Source organism: Phaeoacremonium minimum (genome assembly GCF_000392275.1).
Source record: "Phaeoacremonium minimum UCRPA7 unplaced genomic scaffold PA7_03_scaffold_541, whole genome shotgun sequence".
Taxonomy (NCBI): domain Eukaryota; kingdom Fungi; phylum Ascomycota; class Sordariomycetes; order Togniniales; family Togniniaceae; genus Phaeoacremonium; species Phaeoacremonium minimum.
Genome location: NW_006921443.1, coordinates 173,815 through 195,399, shown reverse-complemented (window position 1 = coordinate 195,399; position 21,585 = coordinate 173,815). Strand labels below are relative to the sequence as shown.

The window sequence follows — 21,585 nt, the reverse complement described above, 5'->3', positions numbered from 1 at the left end:
GTGACATCCGATAGCTGGTAACAGATCTGTCATTTTCTTGTCTAGTGCACTTTAACTGATACCTAGCTTGGTTGCTTGTTTCGGCCAGTCGTCGTTGACGAAGCCGACCCCGGGCGCTTGATGTTGCCGTTCTCGGGCATCACAAGAACTTCAATGATAAAATGAATTCATCTTCGTTCAATCCGAAGATAATGCACTGTTTGAAGCTACGGTAAAATGATTCGGAGAAGGCTCACGAACATGTCATCAAGCGCATAGTGTATTCTGACTGAGCACCTAAGTGGGCTAGAAGCAGATCGCTATCTTGCACAGGACCACTGCGCAACCCGCTAGACTTGGCTACCAGCTACGATACAAATATTGACCCCATGTTAAGCCACCTCCGCACTTACGCGTTGTGCTGGTGCGTCTGGGCTCGATCTGGTTCAGGCCGGCTATCGAATGCACTTCTGAAGTGTCTGACCGCTTAGCGTCGATATTTCCCGAGGCGACAGGTGGAAACCCGGTGTCGGTGTGATACAGCACCCGAAGGTGCTTGATAGAGTCAATTACTCGCACGCTTATGATGCAAGTCGCACTCTCTGGCCAACCCAGGGGCAGCAGGTTCCCCGACCGCTCTGGATAGCGGATTGGGCGGGTGCTCAGACTATACTGCAAGCCCGGCGAGGCGCTCGCTACCACCATCCGGCCTTGGGATGCCCTCCCGTTGGTTCCGGCATCAGGTCCGCGTGGTTGCAGTACCCCTCTTTGGATGTCGATCAAATGGACAGGCCAGACGTGGATGAATCTGAATTCAAATCTGAAATCAACTCTTATCACAAGGCGCGCAGGATCGCAGTGCGGGATTCAAGGTGAGCAGCGATCATCATGATTCACATTTGTTGGCGATGCGTATGCTTTCCCGTTCGGCGCAGGGATCATCATCTGACAGCCTCCGATTTCCGTCGTACATGAGTCAATGAGAAAGCGGCACGCAGACGGATATGCGTGAGCAAGAAGCAGCAGCAGTAGCAGTCATTCTATAATCAATCCTTGAGCTTTTTGCTCCTTCGACGTCAATGCTGGCGTGCCATCGCATTTGCGAACTTGCGCCGTTGCCTCGGTAGGTGCCAGGTTTAGTCATGCTGCCGAAGACTTGACCAAGACGTTTTGAGATCGAGACAGGCCATCAATCATGCGGCAAGCAGTGAAGCATACCTAATCGGGGGGTCGAGTAACATTATGCAGCGAGCTGCTGCGACGATACTTCTAGCCGCCCTGGGAAGGAATCCGTGGGTCCGGGTATCTCGTCCGATAGAGACTTACACACACAACCTGATAACACGACCTGATGCATCGGCCATTTCTAGAGCATGTGAATAGCCTTTTTGGGACTTTGTAGTATTCTTAAGGATATCAGAAAACTGCAAGTGAATTAAGCCGTTAGGTATGCTGTTCGGGGGACTTTGCTGCTGCGCGCAAATCTTCTGCGAAGAATGCTCTTGTGATGTTCGGGGAATTCTGAAATCTCGCACGCCGCCGCCGCATCCATACATGAATGCCGGACACCGCGTTGGTTTGCATGAAAGGGGACCAAAGGGATCTAAGCACGCACGACAAACGCAGAGTCGCACAAGGACCGCCGCGTGGGCAGGTGCTCTATTTTTAGCATTTGTCATGGCAGTCGCGGGGGCCCTAACTCAGAAATGCTCTAGCGTTGGTGGGGCTCCTGTCTACCTAAATGTTCTTTCTACCCATTCACTGAGACGGGAGCTTTTCTTGGGACCGGCCCATGATGAAAGACCCTGCCAAAATACCCCATGGCCCGTCCAATGCGGCACCTCCTCCTCGACCCCTCGGGTTGCCTCCCCTCGCTCACTGCTCGCCGTCCCTTGATCGATTGATTTGCTGCTGTCGGCCTGCTGGCGATTGGCCAAGATACTGCTCATTTCCCTCTTCGACAGCGCTGTCATGCATCAAACTCTAGGTTCCGTTGGGGATGAATGGTCGTGAACGAGGGAGTGACGGGAGACGCCTCGAGCCGGTGGTGGCCGCGGCGGCCCTCTACCTATCTCCACCCTTGGCTAGCGAACTACACATACCCATGCTGAAGTATCCCATCCACCCACATGGGAGGACGCATGGAAGAGACGTGGAACATGGCGCAGGAGGGGGCTCCATGAACGGGGAACACCCGATGAGGGGCACTCCCAATCCCATTCCCAATCCAATCCTATGCTTGGGTGTTATCCCACTTCCTGCGCGCGCGCCAGCCCAGAGCGCCGTCTTGAGACAAGCCCAGGCGAGCCGTGTAGGTACATTTTATGTCATGTTAATCTTAGTTGCTATGGTTAAGTACGTTATGGTTATGTAGGCTGGTTGGTGGATAGAGTTGTCGACACTTCTCGCCCCCAAGACCCCTGGCGGGCAGCTCTTCTGCCTCTTTCTTTCCTGTCAGCTTTTTATATTCCTCATCTACTTTAGCTTGGAGACGCTCCAGCTACATATCTCCGAACCTCCTGCTTTAACAAAGGAGGTAGCTCACCTCTACCCCATTGTCGTTTCTGCGCCCTTCTCTCCTCTTCAGGGTACCGTCCCCGCTCCCTCCCTCCCGAGTCTGCGTCGTCGTCAACTAGATCTGCTTCCCCTTGCTCCTTTCGACTTTCAGCTTACGTGCGGGAATATATGATCTTGGCCCTCTGTGTGTGCGTGCTTGCTGTTACCTAGCTTTCCACGTTTCCCCGAAAGGCGACAGCTTCGACGTCCAGGAATTGCAGACGGTGCCACGGGCCAACACCTACCTACTTTATATTAAATTACACCCGGACCGACATACCCCCATATCGCCGGACCCCCTCCTGACTGACACCCGCCCGCCCCTTCGAAAGCAGCATCAGCTAGCTAGCTACCTGCCTCGCCTGTACCGTACTTTGCCCACCTGCTATGCAACGCGACTGCGCATGTGAGATGACATTCTGACACTGCTGCTGTAGGACCAACCACTGCCGCCCAGTCACGTCGTTCGATCGTCTACCTGTTCAGCCGAACCGTACTTGAGACCTCTGACTCAATCTGGCCTGATCTGGCCTGCCAGTGTCGGCGGCCCCCTCTCCGACTTGGCCCCGTCCCGTTGAGTCTGACTTGTGGTTGCGCCCACCCGCCTGGTACGGGTCCGCCTGCAGCTCCCGATCCATAGGTTCGAGGAGTGGCCCTGCTGCAGCCGCGCGTCTGTATGGTGTTTGGGACATGCGCCTTTGATCTACGCATAGCTCGCACCCAACCGCTGTGAACTAGACCTGTGCGAGGATGGCTCCGCCGCCGCCGCCGCCCAGCACCTTCGCCGGTGGGGCGGATGAGGCGGAACTCAACGTGGTGGACACGCCGACCTCCCCGTCGGCGGGTTTTGCGCTGGCAAGGTTCGAGTTCGAGAGTGACAAGGGCAACGAGGGGACCAAGATCCTCATGGTGGAGTGGGACGGAGCTGCCGCGGCGGGCGAGACAAAGGGGCCGGCCGCGGAGAGCGGTCCCCTAGGGGACTGGGAGGTGTCCTGGGAGGGCAAGACGACCGTGCTGCCGATCCGCGACTCCGATTCTACGAGCGGCGCCAACCGACGTGTGTACTTCCTCCTTCCGCCCGGCGCCCCTATTCCGCCGCTCGTCTCGATCTCCAAGGCCTCGGGGGGCGTGACGCTCCGGACGAAGCCTCTGCCAGCGATCTTCCCCGAAGGTCTGGGGGCGAACAAGCGCGAGACAGGGTCGAGGGGAGTGCTTCATACGCTCTGGGCCAAGCAGCGTCTGCAGGAGTTGGAGGCCGAGATCATCACCGAGATGAAGACAAACGGCGAGAGCGTCGGGCTGGAGATGGCCGCGCAGGAGCGGGAATGGATAGTGAAGCATTTCGGCCTGTCCATCGACACATCTAGCGCCGGGGCCATCCCTCTCAGCACGTCCAGCCCCATGACACCATCGAGCCCGAGATCGCCCATAGGGGGCCGTTTGGGCGAGAAGCTGAAGGGCCTCAAGCTGGCGACTTCGCCCGCAGAGTTGGCTGCAGCAAAAGAAGGTGAGCTAGCAACACCCTAGGGGTGGTCGAGAAATTCCAGTGCGTGTATGTGTGTGCTCACATATTTTGACAGCCAGCAAGACAACCCAGAAGAAGCCACGGCAGATAACGTCTTTCGCACCGGAAGCGGGCGACGTTGCTGTATCATCTTTCTCGACCTTCCCCGGCAGGACGGCTGGTTCCGCGGGTGGCGGCGTGGCGTCTTTAGATGCCGTTGTAGAGTCGGACACCCAGGAAGCAACGCAGGAAAATCCGGACACGGAAGAAGATCTTTTCGCCCTGCCTATGAGCCCGAGGAGCCCAGAGATGGCGAAGAGTCCCTTCAGCATGTTATAGGGGCATTACTCTATCCATGGTTGTGTCGCAGAAACGTCCATTTATGTCGCTCCGAGATCGCACAACACCCTCTTAGGGTATCTTATGCTTACCACTGTCCCGAAGACCTGGACCTGGATTTTGGAACCCTAGCAACTTGGAAAGGCCTTGTTGCGATGCGTAGGCGAGGAGGGCTCGAAGATATTTCACTATAGACTACTGCTCGGCCACGCTAGAAGTGGGCATGAGGGTGCGGCGGAGGTTATTTGTGAAAGAAGGGGTATTCCTTGGATATCACCAACCATGTGCAATCTTGCCATGTACAGCTCGTTTTTGAAGCGCCATTCAGCATTTAGATACCATATCCCGCTCTGGGGAGCTTATTATATGCTCCGCCCTCTTACGAGGCCTCTGCAGCTATACAAAGCTCAGTAATGCAACATATCCTCCATCAGTCGTGTCTTCCCTCACGGTGTGAGCCTATATATATACCACAAACAGATCCTTAGATCTGAACAGTGATCTTGGTAGCGATGTTGTGATAAAATTTAAATCGTTTTCATAAACATCAGTCATGATCAGGCTAGTCCTACTAGCAACCCAATGATATCACCTCCAGCCACCAACTCGCCCTTCATCCCACCTCTCCTTCCTCTCCTGCCGCAGATAGTACAGCTTCTTGGCCTCGCGATACCGGCGCACCCACTCCATCGTCTCCCGCTCCGTCGCCGTGCCGCCGTCGGCACCCTCGCCCTCCAGGAAGCTCTCCTCGAGCGCGAGGCACACCATCTCCTGCTCCTGCACGCCCTGGCCGAGGCGCTGATACAGCGACGCCGGCGCGAACGGGCTCAGCGCGCGGTCCATGTCGCTCTGCTTCTGCCGCCACTGCCGCTCGAGCGCGTGCGTCGAGAGCAGCTGGCCCTGTGTTGCGGAGCGCTGGTGCGCGAGCCGCGACTCTAGCTCCAGGAGGTGTGTCGCCAGCTCGACGTTCTCGTTCAGCGCGGCTTGCAGCGCCTCGTGCGAGGCGGAGAGGGAGGGGTGGATGGTGGAGGAGGCGTGTGTCAGGCCATTGAGGAGTGCCGGTGAGGAGAGGATATCAGCGAGATCTTGCTTTCTATGGGCACTGGGTTAGCTGCAGTCTTCAGCCCAAAGTCAAGGGGGGCGGGAGCGGGGGTGAGCGCTCTTGGGAAGAGAACGCACGATTTGTCCTGTAGAAACTTCGGTAGCCATTGATCACCGGGATCTGGTATTGACTCTGGCCGGGTGATCTGTGCTTGGGCCGTTGCACCGCCCATCGCTTCGGGCAGGTTGGAGTGCTGGTCGGGGATAGGAGGCGGCGGTCGAGGCGATTGCGTCGTCGCTGGGGTGCCCATACGGGAGGCATCATGGCTCCCAGGCTTGGGAGGCGGCGCGGGAGGTGTATTTGAATACATCTTGGTTTCTCTATCTCTTTGTCTTACTGGATAGAGAACAACAATGCCTCTCTCAAAATCGTAAATTAGGAGGAAGAGGTATGACGGAAGCACCTGAAGTCGTAGTGGGGCTTATCGGGCTTATCGTTGTCGCCAGCGTTGCGGCTGTCATAGGTAACCCCAACCCTGGCAGCTTTCAGCTTGGGCATTTTAGAGCATCTACAGTCAGGGTTTCCAGTGGCGCATTGCTTCACCAGTCAAGTCAGTGAAGGCTCATCGCATTCATCTCTGAGTTCCCAACAGTCGGTCGTTGCAGAGCTCGCTCATAATGTCTGGGGCAGGAGGACAACAGAGTATGGAGTTCTCGATCCCGCTTCGCTCCTCATCTCACTGACATCTTTACTAGTCAACCTCGACAGCCTGAGCGCTCAGCAACTGAGCCAGGTCAAGAAGCAGCTGGATGACGAGGTCGAGCACCTGACGAGCTCCTTTGCGCAGCTTCAGGCTGCCCAGGGCAAGTTTCGAGAATGTCTTCGCTGTGTCAAGAGCCAGTCTGGGGTGAAAGGTGAGATGCGGTGCTCCATGGGATGCATGATTTGGACTCTGCTAACCATCACTCAAGAGAAAAAGGAGATCCTTGTACCCTTGACCAACTCGCTTTATGTCCGGGGAAATCTGTCAAATCCAGACCATGTCCTCGTGGATATCGGCACGGGTTTCTTCATCGAAAAAGTTTGTGGCAATACGAGTGCAAACCTTGCCATCTCATTTTTACTAACTGGGGATCTAGGATGTCAAGAGCGCAACGCGTTTCTATGAGGATAAGGTGAAAGAACTTGGGGGCAACATCCAAGATCTGGAGACTATCGTACAGAACAAGTCAAACAGCCTTCGTATGGTTGAAGAAGGTCAGTAGCACATAGGATGTTTCAAAATCGTAGTCCGGCCATACTAACAGATGTATTGCAGTATTGAGGCAGAAAATGCTCGCATCCTCAAAATAGGCGCGGACATTCTGACGGAGGTCTTGGGACTCGTCTAGGACATGTGTCCTACCGAATAGCTGTGCTGCCCGTTTGACATCTGCCAGCATTGCCTCTTCGGTCGTGGCATGGGCAGAGTGGCCTGGGCTGGAGGAACCGTTGTGACCTAGTCGAAGGGACGGAATTATAGTCTAGGCGTCTTGGAAGATGGATCTCGTGAAAAAGAGAAGGGCCATAAAGACACAACAAATAGAATCAAGTCAGATTTATTGACATTGCACTAGACAATGTAACACCAATTCACAGCTTGATTCTGTTCTCTCAAAGTTTCAGTGACAGGCAATGTATTCCGACAGTCACCTCGTGGTGATTACTTCTCATGTTGAACGTTTTCCGACAGCAAGCATCACCAGAACGCAACCACGTTCCAGTTTCAGCTTCATCTAATATCGACTAGAAATCCACTTCTGCTACGACCAAAAAAGCACCGAGAATTGCAGTTCGGTACCTAAAAGATGCAATTGCAAATTGCCTGCACTATGTGAATGGCTAAATCAATCAGCGCTCTTAGGAATGGATCCGATAAGGTCCTGGATTTTGTCAACGAGGCCCAAGAGGCTTTCGATGCCCGTCTGATCCTCGTAGTCAAGAAAAAGTTGGCCAAAGTCGTTGCCCCAGTCTCGCTCCCCGACCACCGTGTTGGTCCAGGTCAACTCTTGGTCCCATCGTTGGCCGAAGATAAACAAGCCACAAGACATTACAGGTTCAGCCCTCATGTTGAGAGGATCCCACTGATGGTGAATGGCGACCTCCATGATATATGGTGTCTCACGAATCGAAAATTGCCAAATGCTGTTGCCAGTGACTTCGGTTACTTGAGCCTGGACTGCGGTCTCTTTGATGAAAATGACTTTTGGGAAAGCAAGGAATCCAGCCTCGGGGTTCACCTCGTTGAATTTGATATTCTGAACGAAGTTGGTGAGAGCGCGAGGCACAATTTTGGCATCACTCTCGGTGATGATGTTTAAACACCAATCAAACTTCCTATATCGCTGTCAGTGATATTTCCTTGCATTACACATCGCAGGCTATTCCAAAATGAGACGCACTTCTCTGGACAGAAGGTGTTGATACGAGCACGTTTGCTACGCTCGCCAATACGATACACCTTCCCCGGCGCGTGGCTGTAGCCTTTCAGTTCCGAGACAATCTCCGTCTCCAGGTGAAGATTGGCTGTGATAACAGTAAGTCTGTATTGCGGTATGACGTGCCCCAAGGCCAAGTCTGTTGTCTCGGTGCCTTCAAAGACCTCCGGGCACTCGAAAATCGTATCGAGAAGCGCTCTTCCGAAGTTTCCATCGCCAATACTGTGATTCGTTAGCTTGTATATGTTGGCCATAAGCAGACAAATACCTAGCATCAAAATCTGTAGTCTGACGCTGGCGAAGGCTTCGCATCAGCTTCTCCAAATCCTCCAGATGAAATTCGGGCCTTCTGGGTCGCTGTTTGAGAGTGACCGTGCCGAGATTGAGACGCATTTGCATATTGTCAGGAGTGCGACGGAGAATGGTAGCCATGCTCTTGAATTCATCCAGGAACTCAGACACTTGCTGGGCACGGCCAGCAGCACTCAGGGACTCGCGCTCAACCAGAGCTGCCGCGAAACGATGCTGGTTCAGAGAGAACGGTTGGGCAGTCACGACAAATGCATCCTTGTCGTGAGGTGGGTAGATCAAGTAGGCGATCATGCCCTGCTCTTTATCCTCTGCGTCTAGATCAGGGAGCTGGAGAAGCCGGAGAAGGCTGGCAAATGCATCTTGGAGTCGGGTCTCTTCCTCAGCAAAGACAAGAATATAGTCCGGGTCTTGGTTCTCGTGCACCTTGATCCAAACTTTACAGGTTGTTCGGACATGGTCTAGCATCTCCTGAAGGCCCCGGTGTTGAGGATCGATTCTCCGAAAACCTGGGCCCTTGGGGATTTTGAAGAGCATCTTCATTATAAAGGGTTAGAGATCATCCACGGTGGTAGGCGATAAAGTGTGGGGTTTTCCAAAACTACTCACCTGGAGAAGGTTTGCTGGGTCATCAAGCTCCCGGAGATACGCGCCGCGACCAGAGGGTCTGATCAGAGACGTACGCGTGTTCAAGGTGGCATTCACAGTGGCCAGGCTCACACCATGCTGCCCAATGATAGATCTAGCACCAGCCAAGGCACTTGTTGGTGCAGTAAGGTGCGAACCACCGGCTGCTGGGAGATGCTTGTGGCTGGCCATGGTGAGAGGCAAGCTGACCACCCGTGTGCCAGCGTTGTCTTTCTCTCACTGGGTGTATGACGAGAGTTCACGTGGAGGAGCCTCCTCGAGTTGTGTATCCCGGAGACAAAGACTGTCCATAGCAGCCTCTAAACAGCAGGATGTCAAGGAAGGTGGGTACAGATGGCGAATGGATCCTCGTATACGGCCCTCTTAATTCTTGGAGATAGAGAGGATTGTGAGACAAAGGAGAATGATGAAGGGAAAATCGTGAAAGATCAAGCCCTTGTGAGACTGGTTGGCCTTGTTAATGATGACATGGATTGGGCGAAAATTGTAGATGTGTGATGAGGGTAAAGAGTGGAAGCTCCCTGAGGGCGGCACGCTGCTGCCCTTGACCTTATAATTGTCGATTGCCTGTATAAAGTTTGATGTCAGTGTCACAATGGACCATTGTAAGAAGCAAAACATCTTTTTGTACCGAAGCCGTATCCAAGCCTTGATAACAGCCACATTGCAGTGACGACAGTGAAGGAAGGAAGCACCAGCTGCATCCATTTGAGTTATCAGCTTTTGATATTTCCATCCTGATGCCGAGTAATCCATTGAGCGCCTGTTAATTGCTAAATACATCCCAGAACCAAATTCGAAAATCGAAGTCGCCCTCAGATTCCAGCCTTTTACCGGGACACGTTCTTCGAGACGAATTGTTCTTACTATGGGCTGCCTTTTGATAACCCTTCGAAACATGATTTTTTCTTGTATTCGGAAGTCATCCAATGCAAGTCAAGACAAACCCTTGATATAATTACCTTTCACCTTGAATATGCTCGTAGGATCGATCTGAAGCTCCAACCTGCTGTAGTTTATCCATCTCCGTCATGATAACAAGGATATTTGTTAGAAGAACACACACGTGCGCAATCCCATGTTCTCATGCTGCCCTTGAGGAATGGCTAATATGATATGATTTGACATGAGCGCTCTCTTGTCCTAGTCAAGCGAGGCCTGCGTGCCATCGGATGTCATTGAGAAGTCACACATCCCAGCCCTTGTGGCGTTCTTGTGAATAGAATAGTGGTGTGCCAAGACGTTGTCACAAGGGTTTTTGCGATGAATGACCCAGAGATTCGCGTTGGCTTACAGCAAGTGGCACAACTCTTCTTTGTAGTACAACGATGGCGGTATAGAAGCAGTAGAACGGCGGTACGAGATTTGCTTCAGCTCTTGCCGCGTTGCTCGTGGAGCCATCTGGCATGATGTGCTTCTTCTGTGTAATTACACTCTAAGCTGGCTCAAGTAAGTGGTGGTTGCCTCGCGTGCTAAAACGTCACGGACATGCGTGTCTTGATGCTTGAGGCGTTTCGGCTGGCTTTGGTGAGTCTCGGCCGAGTGTTTCCAGTTAATGGAAGCCTGAATTCTTCAAAACGGTGGCTTGACAAGAGAACATTGCAGGCGAGCCACTTACAAGCCGCAAATTTGGCATCCGGTGCTGTCGTGTGGATGCATAAGGGGAACTTAGCTGCACCTTACCAGTTTACCTAAGAGTTACAGGTGGGTGCTTCCCCACCATTATCTAGATTCTAAGGGGAGTGGGTTGGGGAAGCCAGACAACTGGAAATAACTTGTCCTGCTTGTCAAAGAGCTGTCCAGATGAAGTTAAGGACAACGAATTAATAGAACATGCCGGGAGGCCTGTAAGCCGGGCTCGTTGATTTGCCCGACCGCCCGACCGGGGCGAAGGGTGCGCGGGAAGCGTGGCCCCGGGCCTCCCCCCAGTCTCCAATTAGTTGATGGGCCTAGATCGACACCACTGAATTATACACGTATCCAACAGGTTAAGCGAAGTGATGGCGTCGCTTCGGCGATCAAAGAAGAGGAATGGAGGCACACAGGCGCTGTATGATATTGCCTAGGTAGGTACATGTAGGGGGTGGCGGTAGTCGCAGTCGTCGTATGTCGGGTTCCTCGTGTAGGTCATTACCGCAAACTTCGCGACTATACTAAGTTAGAGCCGTAGGGATGCAGTTAGTCTGCCGCTTGCCGACTTGGTTGCAACGTAAGTCCCGTTTGTTGTAGGAGCGAAGGAACGCACGCGTGTACATTATTATCTATGAGCACACGCCGCTGCATAACGTTACCTTTCATGAGGATACATCTACATACATACCTACTACCTCCTACGCACCATGTAAGGTCAGCAGCATCCAATACCAAGACCCCCCAGGCATACATACATACCTACTTTATACTTTAGTGGCGTTTGCTCCTCATCTCGAACCCTCGACATTTAATATTCTTCTCTGACCTCGAGCAACTTTGCCTGGCGTCGTAACAGGCTGATGGCTGTACCTTCGATATTTCTGTCTTGCTGACCTTCAATCTACTTGTTGACAATCCTGGTGCATCTTCTCTTGTCGATGCGCCGGCAACCCTATGGTGTTGCAGATGTTGTTTGTTTGCCCCGAAAGTAAACCGTATTAGACCCTGTGCCTGGGTTCGATAGCAGACTCGTCTTTTTGGGATCACATCAACGAACACCATAGGCTCAGTTGAGACAGTATCCAACATGGAGACCAGCACCGACGACAAGGAGAAAACGACGAACAGTCGTCCCGAGTCTCCTCAAACGCAGTTGCCAGGCGAGGATCAAGCTGCCAAGGCTGCTCGTCCAGAGAGAGAAGCCGAGTTCAAGGACTACCTACGCATCTTCTCGTACGCAACAAAATGGGACTATGTCTTGATGGTTGCTGCCGCGTTGGCCTCTCTAGGCGCTGGAACCGTGAGTGTCTTCACATGCATGCATATTGCTCTTCTTCAAGGCGCGGACTAATACGCAGCCATCAAGACTCTTCCGTTGATGAATGTGGTGTTTGGAAATATGGTGGGCAACTTTACCGACTACTTCCTGCCAAACACAACTGTTACAAAGGTTGGCAAATATGTTACACGTGTTTCCTACACAACTGATATCCGTGGTGATAGGGCGAGTTCGAACACTCCCTCAACAGGCTGTCTTTGTTCATCTTCATTCTTTTCATCGCTCGTTTTACCTTGAACTATGTCAGCAAGGTAACAAGTCACGACACCTCTCGAATAGCTTCTATTATTAACGAGCCTAGTTCTGCTTCCGCCTGATTGGAATTCGAATGTCGGCAGGGATCAGGCTTGACTACCTGAGATCTCTATTCGGCCAATCCATCCATGTCCTGGACTCAATGCCTCCTGGCGCTGCAGCAGGTACCATCACATCTACAGCAAACACCCTTCAGCTGGGCATATCCGAGAAGCTCGGCACTTTTCTCGAGTTCCTGTCGACGATTGTGACCGCGATCATCGTTGCCTTCACGTTCTCCTGGGCGTTGACCCTGGTGACTGGCAGCGTCATCCTCTTCATTGCCCTCACACTTAGTGTCTTGCTCCCATTCATCATCAAAGGCCAGTCCAGGCTTACTAGGGTACGCTCTTCCAGGGCATTTGACAGTAACAATAACAGTAACAGAGATTGGCTGACCGTTACTTAGGCCGAGATAAAAGCAGGAGCTGTTGCGTCCGAAGCTTTCACCAGTATCAGAATGGTCGCTGCCTGTGGTGCCGAGTCAAGAGTTGCAAAACGATATGCTCATTGGGCTGATGAGGCGAAAAAGCACGGTCAATTTACATCACCCCTGATAGCAATCCAGTTTGGCCTTGTGGTGCGTTTTGTGCAAGCCGGATTTCCCTATGTTTACTAACCACAACCAGTTTTTTGGCCTCTACGGCGCATTCGGCCTGGCCTTCTGGTACGGTACCAAGGCCTTCCATGATGGGACAATTGATAGCGTGGGAACCGTCATCATGTGAGCCTCTCTTCTACCACTCTTGTAATGACATGACTAAGTGTCGTTCGACAGTGTCCTAATGTCTGTCATGATGATGGTCATTTCTCTCGAGCGCATGTCCACTCCTATGATCGCAGCCTCTAAGGCAATGGTAGCCGCTGCCGAATTCTTTGCCGTCATCGACGCACCTCGACCTAAGACGGGTCATCTCAAAGCTCCAGATGTATCTGCTTCTGAAGATATTGTGTTCAAGGGAGTTGACTTTGCATACCCTGGGAGACCTCATGTAAAGGTCTTGGACGACCTGGACCTGACCATTGAGGCTGGCAAGGTGACAGCAATTGTTGGGCCATCTGGTTCCGGTAAGAGCACAATAGTCGGCCTGGTAGAGAGGTGGTACACCCTTCACGACCAATACATAATCGCCAAAGCAATCGAAAAAGATCCGAAGAAGAAAAAGGCGGCCGAGACCAAGCCTTCCTCCGAGTTGCCAGCAGCAGGAGAGAAGAAGTCCTTCTGGGCTCGCCTGAAAGAGAAGCGTGAAGACGCTGGCGAGGATGATGAAGACGATGCCGATTCCGCAGGGGCAGTTGAACAAACGGGACCGCGCGTTGAACTCAAAGGTACAATTGAGACTTCGGGACATAGCTTCGACGACATCAACTTGAAGTGGTGGAGAGCACAGATTGGGTTGGTACAACAGGAGCCTTTCCTATTCAACGACTCAATATACGCCAATGTTATGCATGGGCTGATTGGAACCGAATGGGAGAACGAGCCAGAAAACGTCAAGAAGGAACTTGTGCGCGAGGCGTGCAAAGAGGCCTTTGCTGACGAGTTCATTGATAGACTCCCAGATGTATGGCGTCTTCTTTTTGTCTGTGTCGCTCCTAGCTAACATGGGAATCTAGGGTTATGATACACAAGTGGGTGATTCAGGTACCAAGCTTTCTGGCGGTCAAAGGCAGAGACTTGCCATCGCGCGGAGCATCGTCAAGAAGCCTAAGATCCTCATCCTAGATGAGGCCACCTCAGCCATTGATGTCCGCAGCGAGAAGATTATTCAAGTCGCGCTCGAGAAGGTTTCCAAAGGTAGAACTACAATCATGATTGCCCATCGGCTCTCGACTATTCGAAAGGCAGACAAGATCGTTGTTCTTCAGAAGGGCAAGCTGAAGGAGCAAGGTACCCACGAGAGCCTTTTGCAGAACGAGGAAGGCGTTTACGCTGGCCTTGTCAACGCTCAACGGCTCGCTCTAGGTGGCCAAGACGGTGAAGAGGATGAAGGGCCAGAATCCGAAGAGGACATTGACGCCATTTTGACTCGCGAGAAGAGCGCCGCACAGGCAGATGCCGAAGTCACTCAGAGGCTTACCAGTTGGAAGGCCAAGGGCCTGATTGGCAGCTTTGGACGGCTTCTATACGAGCAGAAAAGCAAATGGCCGACCTATACGATCACTGTTATTTTTGCCGCCTGTGCAGCTGGTATGCTATCCCTCTCTTCTGGACATTTGACAGCGCTGACAAAGTAACAGCTTCTTTTCCACTCCAAGCGTACTTGTTTGCTCAGATTATTGTCGTGTTCAACTACACTGGAGAAAAGTTTCTTCATGAAAGTCGCTTCTGGTCTCTCATGTGGTTTGTTCTCGCTATTGGCATTGGCATTTCCTACCTCATTCTTGGCTATTCTGCCACACAGCTTCAATACGTAAGCATGCAGATATGTTGTCTGTATAAACATGAAGCCCGATCCTGACTATCTTACTAGTATATCTGTGCCACCTATCGAAAACAATACTTCGAGGCCATGCTCTATCAGAAGACCGACTTCTTCGACGAAGAGGAAAACTCCACAGGTAGTCTCAGTGCTCGCGTCGCGGGAGATCCGAAACAATTAGAAGAGATGCTTGGCATGAACATGGCCATGGTCTACTCCTCTATGTTTCAACTCATCGGGGCACTGATTATTTCATTCGTCTATGGCTGGAAACTTGCCCTCGTTGCTCTCTGCGTTACCGTCCCGCTTGGCCTAGCCGCCGGCTTTTTCAGATTAAAGTACGAACTGCAGTTCGAAAAGATGTATGCCGCAGTAAGTGACTTAACTCATACCCATTCAGAAGGGTCAAATCTGACAAATTTAGGTCTTTGCCGAGTCTTCGAAATGGGCAGCTGAGTCCATCGGTGCATTCCGCACCGTCTCTGCCTTAACTCTCGAAGATGTTATTACCGATCGATATGAAATGCTCCTCAATCAACACGTCGTCTCAGCCTACAAGAAATCTAGATGGTCAACTCTTGTCTTTGCCTTGTCTGACTCCATCGGCTTGGCTTGCCAGGCGCTCATCTTCTGGTATGGCGGACGACTACTGGCAACCAGAGAGTACCAACTCTTGAACTTCTTTGTCTGTTACATGGCCGTTATCCAAGGCGCTGAGGCCGCCGGCCAAGGATTTTCCTTTGCCCCGAATGCCGCCCAGTCCACAGGAGCGGCGAATCGTATCCTCAGCATTCGAGAGTCGCGGAATAGAGATGAGGCGGATGCCAAGATTCCTGATGTGGAGGGTGGTGCCAAAATCGAGTTCCGCAACGTGGGCTTCAAGTATCCGACGAGAAACGTGTCTATCTTCAAGAATCTCAACATCACGATCGAGAGAGGACAGTTTGCTGCTCTTGTCGGTGCTTCGGGCTCAGGCAAGACGAGCATCGTATCTCTTCTAGAGAGGTTCTATGATGTTCAGAAAGGCCAAATTCTGTGTAATGGGACAGATATCAAGGATGTAAATGTCTATGAGTATCGGAATCTCCTCTCACTTGTGGCGCAGGAGCCCACCTTGTTCCAAGGTAAGTTGCACATTCATGCTTGCCATTGAACACACTGACAACGTGCTGTAGGGACTATCAGGGAGAATATCCTCCTTGGAGTCGACCCTGAGGAAGTCACTGAGGAACAGATCCACCAGGTCTGCCGTGACGCGTCCATCCATGACTTCATTGTGTCGCTGCCAGACGGATACCTCACAAACGTCGGCTCCAAGGGCGTTGCCCTCAGCGGCGGTCAGAAACAGAGACTATCCATTGCCCGAGCATTGATCCGCAACCCACAGATTCTCCTCCTGGACGAGGCAACGAGCAGTCTCGACTCGGAGTCGGAGAAGGCAATTTCCGCAGCGATTCAGAAGGTGGCCGTTGGCCGCACCACTGTCGCTGTGGCACACAGGCTCTCTACAATCCAGAACGCAGATATCATATATGTCCTGGGCGAGGGCCACGTCCTTGAGCAAGGGAATCATGCCGAATTGTTGAAGAAGAGGGGTGTCTACTGGAATATGGTGAGCAAAGTCCTTACGCTTCTCCTTAACATGTTTACTAACGGCCGAATAGTGCCACAGCCAAGCTCTCGATAGGTGATGTACCTGTGGCGATCGCTTGATCATTGTGTATCAGTATTGAGGATTTAGACAATGCCCAGACTATCTGCCTGATGATATCGTTTCCAAGGATATTTAGTGGTTCTCATAAAAAAGCGTGTTTGGAGAAATGGCGTAGCGACATGGCGTCTGTAACAATACCCAACCCATCTTTGGCAATATTGTATTTGTAATCGTAACTCCTTTCTGAGTTCCCGACAATAGACAGCTCTTCTACCCGATGAACATTCATCTCACGGCATATGATAACCTCGATGTAAAATCTTGGTGGATCTTAAATTAATCGAAGACCATAAGCAGGATAGACGGTTTTAACCAATCTGTCTCCTTGTCAAATAGCGAAAATTGTTCGCGGTCGATATCCATTTTTTAATGTCATCGCCAATTCATATTAGGGGTATTGATCTAAGGGGGAGGAGGTTAAGGTCCTTTATATCATCTTAGGTCCAACTTTGATAAGAGTGCCAGCGCGGCACCTGCCGCTCAACGGCTATTCGCCGTTGTTGCTAGCTGCTCCACGCAAGCAGCCAGCAAAGTCCCCTGTCCCACCACTAAACGACAGGGATCCTCCTCATGCAGCCTGCGGGCACGCCTTTTACTGCGTACTGTAGCATCCGTGCGCCGCAGAGCCCATCCCCAGATTGGCGAGAACCTCCATCCCCTAATCCGGCAGTTTGTGCTGTAGAAATTTCCTCCACCAAGAGACAGTCGCGTCGCCGTGTGAGAATATGATCACTTTATGACCCGTGTTACGACTTATCTGCCACCAAATACTCGTCCTCGCTTTTGCATCTCACTCGTTAGACAACTATCCACGACAATCTCCTCTCGAGTTCTCGAAACCGACGCTCGGAGCGAGTAGATCCTGCGATGGATCAAGCAGATATCCCGGCGCTGCTGACGCGCCTCGCCAGCGATGAGGATGCAGCGCGGAAGATGGCCGTCTTCAAGCTCCAATCGTCCATCAACGATCCTGCCTTCGCCGACGTCTTCATATCCTCCGGCGGCCTTGTCATTCTCCGGCGATTGATCATGAGTACCGGCGGCAACACTCTTGCCTACTCGCTACAGTCTCTCAGCCGTCTACTGGAGGTTGACATGGGATGGGATATATTTGAGGGGCACACAGCTAGCGACCTAGTGGAGCGGGTGGTCGAGCTGATTGTCACAAACCCTCTGGTGAACATCCTCCGAGGCGCCATGTCCATTCTGGTGGCGTTGGTGTCGCACTCGCAGTCTGCCACTCGCGGATCGGTGCGCACGCCGGGCACGTTTGGCTTCCGCGCTCTGAAGCCTGCCGTTGCGGTCTACCCACAGTTCTTCGAATTGGTTATCGCCCAACTGCAGTCTGCCGACCACGCCCTATGCGCCAACGCGCTCATGCTGATCAATGCTTTGGTCCGTGACGCTGTGTCGAGCGATTCCGCCTCGAGCGGAACAGCTACAAGAGGCGCAAGCTCTGGAGAGGAGTGGTCGAAATTTATCAAGCGGCTGCAAGATCTAGGGCTCATCAAAGCCGTATACAACCTCATGCAAAGCTCGGCGATACAGGATCTTGCGCAGCCCCTGTTTGAGTTCCAGTCCTTGACAAAGGTGCTTTTGAGGAAATGGAAGGAAGTTCGTGTAGATCTCGAGCGGCCGGAACACCGACGAGCTCTTAAGGGGCTGCATCTCGCAAGTGCTCCGGACAGGCATCACGCAAATGGCATCAACAGAATAGAGGACGAAAGTGGAAAGAAGGGTAGCAGGAGGCACAACCCGGAGAAGTGGCGAAGATTGGGCTTCGAGACGGAGAGTCCGGCTACGGAGTTTGACACTGCTGGCTTCCTAGGCATGATGGACTTGACAGACTATGTGCGCAAAAACGAGGACGGCTTCCAGAAGCTACTACTTGAGCAGTCTACAAAGCCTCTTGCCGAACGATGCCCTGTCGCGAGAGCCAGTCTTGCGGTCACCATGATTCTTTATGAGCACTTCGAGGTCGATAAGGCTGACTTGGAGGATACAAAAGGATACCAGCTGCTAGATGGCGTGAAGGCCAACGACAAGCTCTTCCGGCCTCTACTATTACAATGGTCACGGCTTCATACTGCTGGTTTGCAAGCATTCTTTCGGATGTGGAAATCGACAGGTGCCGAGCGAGAGGACTTTGATAAGGTGGCGGAGCTCGTCCGTATACTCGTAGAACAGGTCGTGGGACAAGCCAGCAGAACGAAGGATGTGTTGGAGGTGGAAGATGATTTGCAGGAATATGACTGTGGGCGGTTGCGAGAACTTCAAATGGAGCTTCTCGAGCTTTCCTTTGAGGATCAGTGGGGCCAGCATCTCTACCAGGTTCGAGAAGAGCTGAAGCACGAGGCCTTGCAGTTCGTCAAGGAACAACGTATTCGATGCTTGTTGCAAGGATCTTGGTTCTCGCGACCCATCCCCAGGAGAGATCAACACCAACGAGAGGATAGCTACCAGAAGCGCCGCTTGTACCAACCGAAGGCATGGCGTTTTGCCAAGCTCTCGCACAACAGGCGATACCTCCATTACGCCGATTTTCCCGCTCAGACACAGCCAGATCCGGGTCTTGATGTTCTGACCGAGAAAATTGACTTGAGCACAATTAGCTCGGTCGTTTCAAATGTTTCGGCACCAAGTGAAGATACTCAGAGTATATCTAGCGAGTCGACCCTGAAAAATCAGCTAAACGGCCCGCCGAAATCAACGACCAAAATCACCATCTACAGCTACCTCAATGCGGAGGAGGCGCAAAAGGGAGGCGAGGCTAAGGAGACTGCGATCTTGACACTATACCCCCTTAATCACTCACTCGCTTCAGAATGGTTGGATGGGCTACTCATGTTGCTGAGCCAAGCACCAATTACAGCCGAGACCAATAAGCTGGTGACGCTGGTGAGCGAGTATGGGTTGAAGATTCGTCTACTCAACGTGAGACTGGAATCGGTGTACTCGGGCCCTCCGCCGGGAGCGGGAGCTGTGCCTAGTCGAGACGGGCTGGATGACGATTATTATTACGAGATTTGATGGAATTCGCAAACGATGGCTTTTCATGATTAGTTTACATTTACCATATACCCCTTTCCCTGGATTGAGCGCTCAGGACGTTGGAAGATGGGCTTTTATGCATAGGGTAGCCGCCTCCGGCATGTCCGAGTGTGTCGTTGTATCTGTATCCACTAGTACTTACTCACTTGTCATTTTATTGTGTCGAAAAAGAATATAAGCATGCCATGAGGCAACAAAACCACAGTATGGGTATTCCGTGTGGCCATGAAAAGGGGTCTAGGCTGTCTGCTCTGAGCCTCCTTCTCGGCTAGGTGCCGCTTGCGTTTGAGGTGGCTGGTCAGCGGGTGGTTGGTGGGGCAGTTGCATGCCGTCATTCAACCAGGCAGCCCAGCACTGTCGAACAAACAAAGCACTGCATGGCAGCCAAACACCGGGAATGGTCGAGAAGCATTCAAGGACTTGAGAAATACCTACATTCTGCTCTTGCGAGCGCTTGCTCGTAAGGCCGAGAGCTATACAATCCTGTCATCATGTATACCACACCACGCCGACCCCGCGCATCGCGAGCCTCGCGGGGACGTGGAACACCCTCCACACCAGCCCGGGAGCCTGGACGGTTCGTGGAAGGTCAGTGGCTATGTAAGTTGCCCAAGATCGCAAGAACTCAGTTGTTGTATTCCTTCCTGTCTGACCTACGGCAACTAACCCGCACCCTCAGGTGACTGTAACCCGCGGCTCCCGGCTCTCTATCTTCAGGTCAAGAAAGAGTCGGCCAATAAGGGCAAGTGGTTTTACACCTGCCAGGGCCGCAAATGTAAATTCTTCTTGTGGGCGGATGAGGCCAAGGCCCGGGAGAGGGGTGCGGTGCTGAACAACTCCCGCTCCGAGTCCTCGCAGTCCAATATCACGACGCATATCCGCTCGCGGGACGAGGGTGCACCGCCGGAGCCCCCGAGCAGCCCTACCCCCCAGCGCCGGCCGAGCATCTTCCAGGGCCTGCCGAGGAATGATGCTGATCTGTTCGATCTGAGTGATACCGACGAGGAGATGGAGCTCGCCAGTCTCGCGGACAAGACTCCCGAGCAGCTCCAGGTCCGGGCGGCGGGCACGCCGTTCTCGCAGTCGCAGCAGGCCTCTGGCGCCTCGAGCCACACCATCGGGCGCTCTCAGCAGGCCAGCATGACTGCACCAGCCACGCCGACGCCGAAGCGCAAGCGGGGCCTGTTCGTCGACAGCGACGAGGAGGATGAGTTCGGCGAGGCGTTCGACTCGGACACGGAGCGCCAGCTCGCCCAGCTCACGGACGAGAGCGCCCGCAAGTCGGCGGCAGAGCGTGCGTCGTCGGCCCAGAAGAGCGCACACCTGACGACTCCGTCAGCGGGCCGCGCCGTCGATGTCTATGCAGCCGGCGGGCTGCCCACGCCGGTCAGTCGGCATACTGGGCCGCCGGGCAGGAACAGCTTGCTCATTGCGCAGGAGGAGCGGGACCGCGACGCGAAGCGGCACAAGAAGGTCGAGTTTGCGCCCACGCCGGAGAACCTGCGGTCGCCAGAGTCGTCGCCGGCAGCGGCGGACTCAGCTTTGCCTGTCCGTAGCCCCACGAATGCACAAATAGAGCTGGAGAAACCAGCAGGGTCAGCCGCAGAATACGATATCACCGAGCCGGTCATGGCACTGCTTAAGGACCAGCCCATTAACCAGGCCACGCGGCGCGGTGTTAAGGAAGCCTTGGAGAAGAACGCCCTAAAGATACGTGGACTCATTAAGGGGCGGGATGTCGCTCGCTCAGCATTAGAAAGCCGGGACACTAGAATTGCCGAGCTGTCAGCCCGGGTGGCCGCGCTCGAGAACGGACGAAGACTGGACAGGGAGCGGCTGAAAGAGTTGACTAGAGGACTTACGCAATTGTCTCAGGAGGATGATTGATTAGAGTTCTGCGATAATAAGGTATTAGGCGGCTACCATGCTTGAGTTGGATTTGTGAGTCTGGTTATACTTTGTGCTGGATTTTGTCAGGATTAGATACCCCGTTTGTACATTACACCTGGATTGAGGCGAGATGCATTCACAGGAGATTACCACATCAAGTCATTACGGCGATGACCTAAGAGGATTGCCATATGTAATGGTATATGAACATTTTTATACCAACAACGCCTCCATGCCATGGAAATCTATGTACCCTTTGCTGTGACAATACATATATATCCTCGCTTCTCCAAAGTGGCTCAGAACACATTTCTGCCAAATCACACACCGCAATGGGTATCTCAATGTAGAAATGCAGGAGCCACGGCCGCCCAATGCCAAAAGTTAC

General features: G+C 52.8%; 7 protein-coding genes across 7 annotated transcripts; 5 read left to right on the top strand and 2 right to left on the bottom strand.

The window, feature by feature from the left end:
• Positions 1 to 3,285: 3,285 nt before the first annotated feature.
• UCRPA7_7580 (hypothetical protein) lies at positions 3,286 to 4,378 on the top strand (the record flags this gene model as incomplete). The annotated part of the gene is made up of 2 exons (XM_007920108.1): positions 3,286 to 4,042; positions 4,116 to 4,378. 2 exons carry the CDS (start codon positions 3,286 to 3,288, stop codon positions 4,376 to 4,378), a joined length of 1,020 nt encoding a protein of 339 aa, XP_007918299.1.
• Positions 4,379 to 4,966: 588 nt separating this feature from the next.
• Positions 4,967 to 5,790, bottom strand: UCRPA7_7579 (hypothetical protein; the record flags this gene model as incomplete). The annotated part of the gene is made up of 2 exons (XM_007920107.1): positions 4,967 to 5,471; positions 5,558 to 5,790. 2 exons carry the CDS (start codon positions 5,788 to 5,790, stop codon positions 4,967 to 4,969), a joined length of 738 nt encoding a protein of 245 aa, XP_007918298.1.
• A 43-nt stretch (positions 5,791 to 5,833) lies between these two features.
• On the top strand, positions 5,834 to 6,811 carry UCRPA7_7578 (putative prefoldin subunit 5 protein; the record flags this gene model as incomplete). Its single annotated transcript, XM_007920106.1, has 5 exons — positions 5,834 to 5,850; positions 6,189 to 6,334; positions 6,392 to 6,501; positions 6,560 to 6,677; positions 6,774 to 6,811. The coding sequence occupies 5 exons, from the start codon at positions 5,834 to 5,836 to the stop codon at positions 6,809 to 6,811; spliced, it is 429 nt and encodes a 142-aa protein (XP_007918297.1).
• A 495-nt stretch (positions 6,812 to 7,306) lies between these two features.
• UCRPA7_7577 (hypothetical protein) lies at positions 7,307 to 8,749 on the bottom strand (the record flags this gene model as incomplete). Its single annotated transcript, XM_007920105.1, has 3 exons — positions 7,307 to 7,796; positions 7,862 to 7,985; positions 8,191 to 8,749. The coding sequence occupies 3 exons, from the start codon at positions 8,747 to 8,749 to the stop codon at positions 7,307 to 7,309; spliced, it is 1,173 nt and encodes a 390-aa protein (XP_007918296.1).
• A 2,824-nt stretch (positions 8,750 to 11,573) lies between these two features.
• UCRPA7_7576 (putative abc transporter transmembrane region protein) lies at positions 11,574 to 16,233 on the top strand (the record flags this gene model as incomplete). The annotated part of the gene is made up of 12 exons (XM_007920104.1): positions 11,574 to 11,786; positions 11,990 to 12,076; positions 12,127 to 12,462; positions 12,529 to 12,699; positions 12,749 to 12,843; positions 12,898 to 13,684; positions 13,737 to 14,310; positions 14,361 to 14,533; positions 14,594 to 14,914; positions 14,967 to 15,666; positions 15,718 to 16,154; positions 16,207 to 16,233. The coding sequence occupies 12 exons, from the start codon at positions 11,574 to 11,576 to the stop codon at positions 16,231 to 16,233; spliced, it is 3,921 nt and encodes a 1,306-aa protein (XP_007918295.1).
• Positions 16,234 to 17,123: 890 nt separating this feature from the next.
• On the top strand, positions 17,124 to 19,286 carry UCRPA7_7575 (putative elmo ced-12 family protein; the record flags this gene model as incomplete). Its single annotated transcript, XM_007920103.1, has 1 exon — positions 17,124 to 19,286. One exon carries the CDS (start codon positions 17,124 to 17,126, stop codon positions 19,284 to 19,286), a length of 2,163 nt encoding a protein of 720 aa, XP_007918294.1.
• A 512-nt stretch (positions 19,287 to 19,798) lies between these two features.
• On the top strand, positions 19,799 to 21,194 carry UCRPA7_7574 (putative px domain-containing protein; the record flags this gene model as incomplete). Its single annotated transcript, XM_007920102.1, has 2 exons — positions 19,799 to 19,907; positions 19,987 to 21,194. 2 exons carry the CDS (start codon positions 19,799 to 19,801, stop codon positions 21,192 to 21,194), a joined length of 1,317 nt encoding a protein of 438 aa, XP_007918293.1.
• Between the last annotated feature and the right edge of the window lie 391 nt (positions 21,195 to 21,585).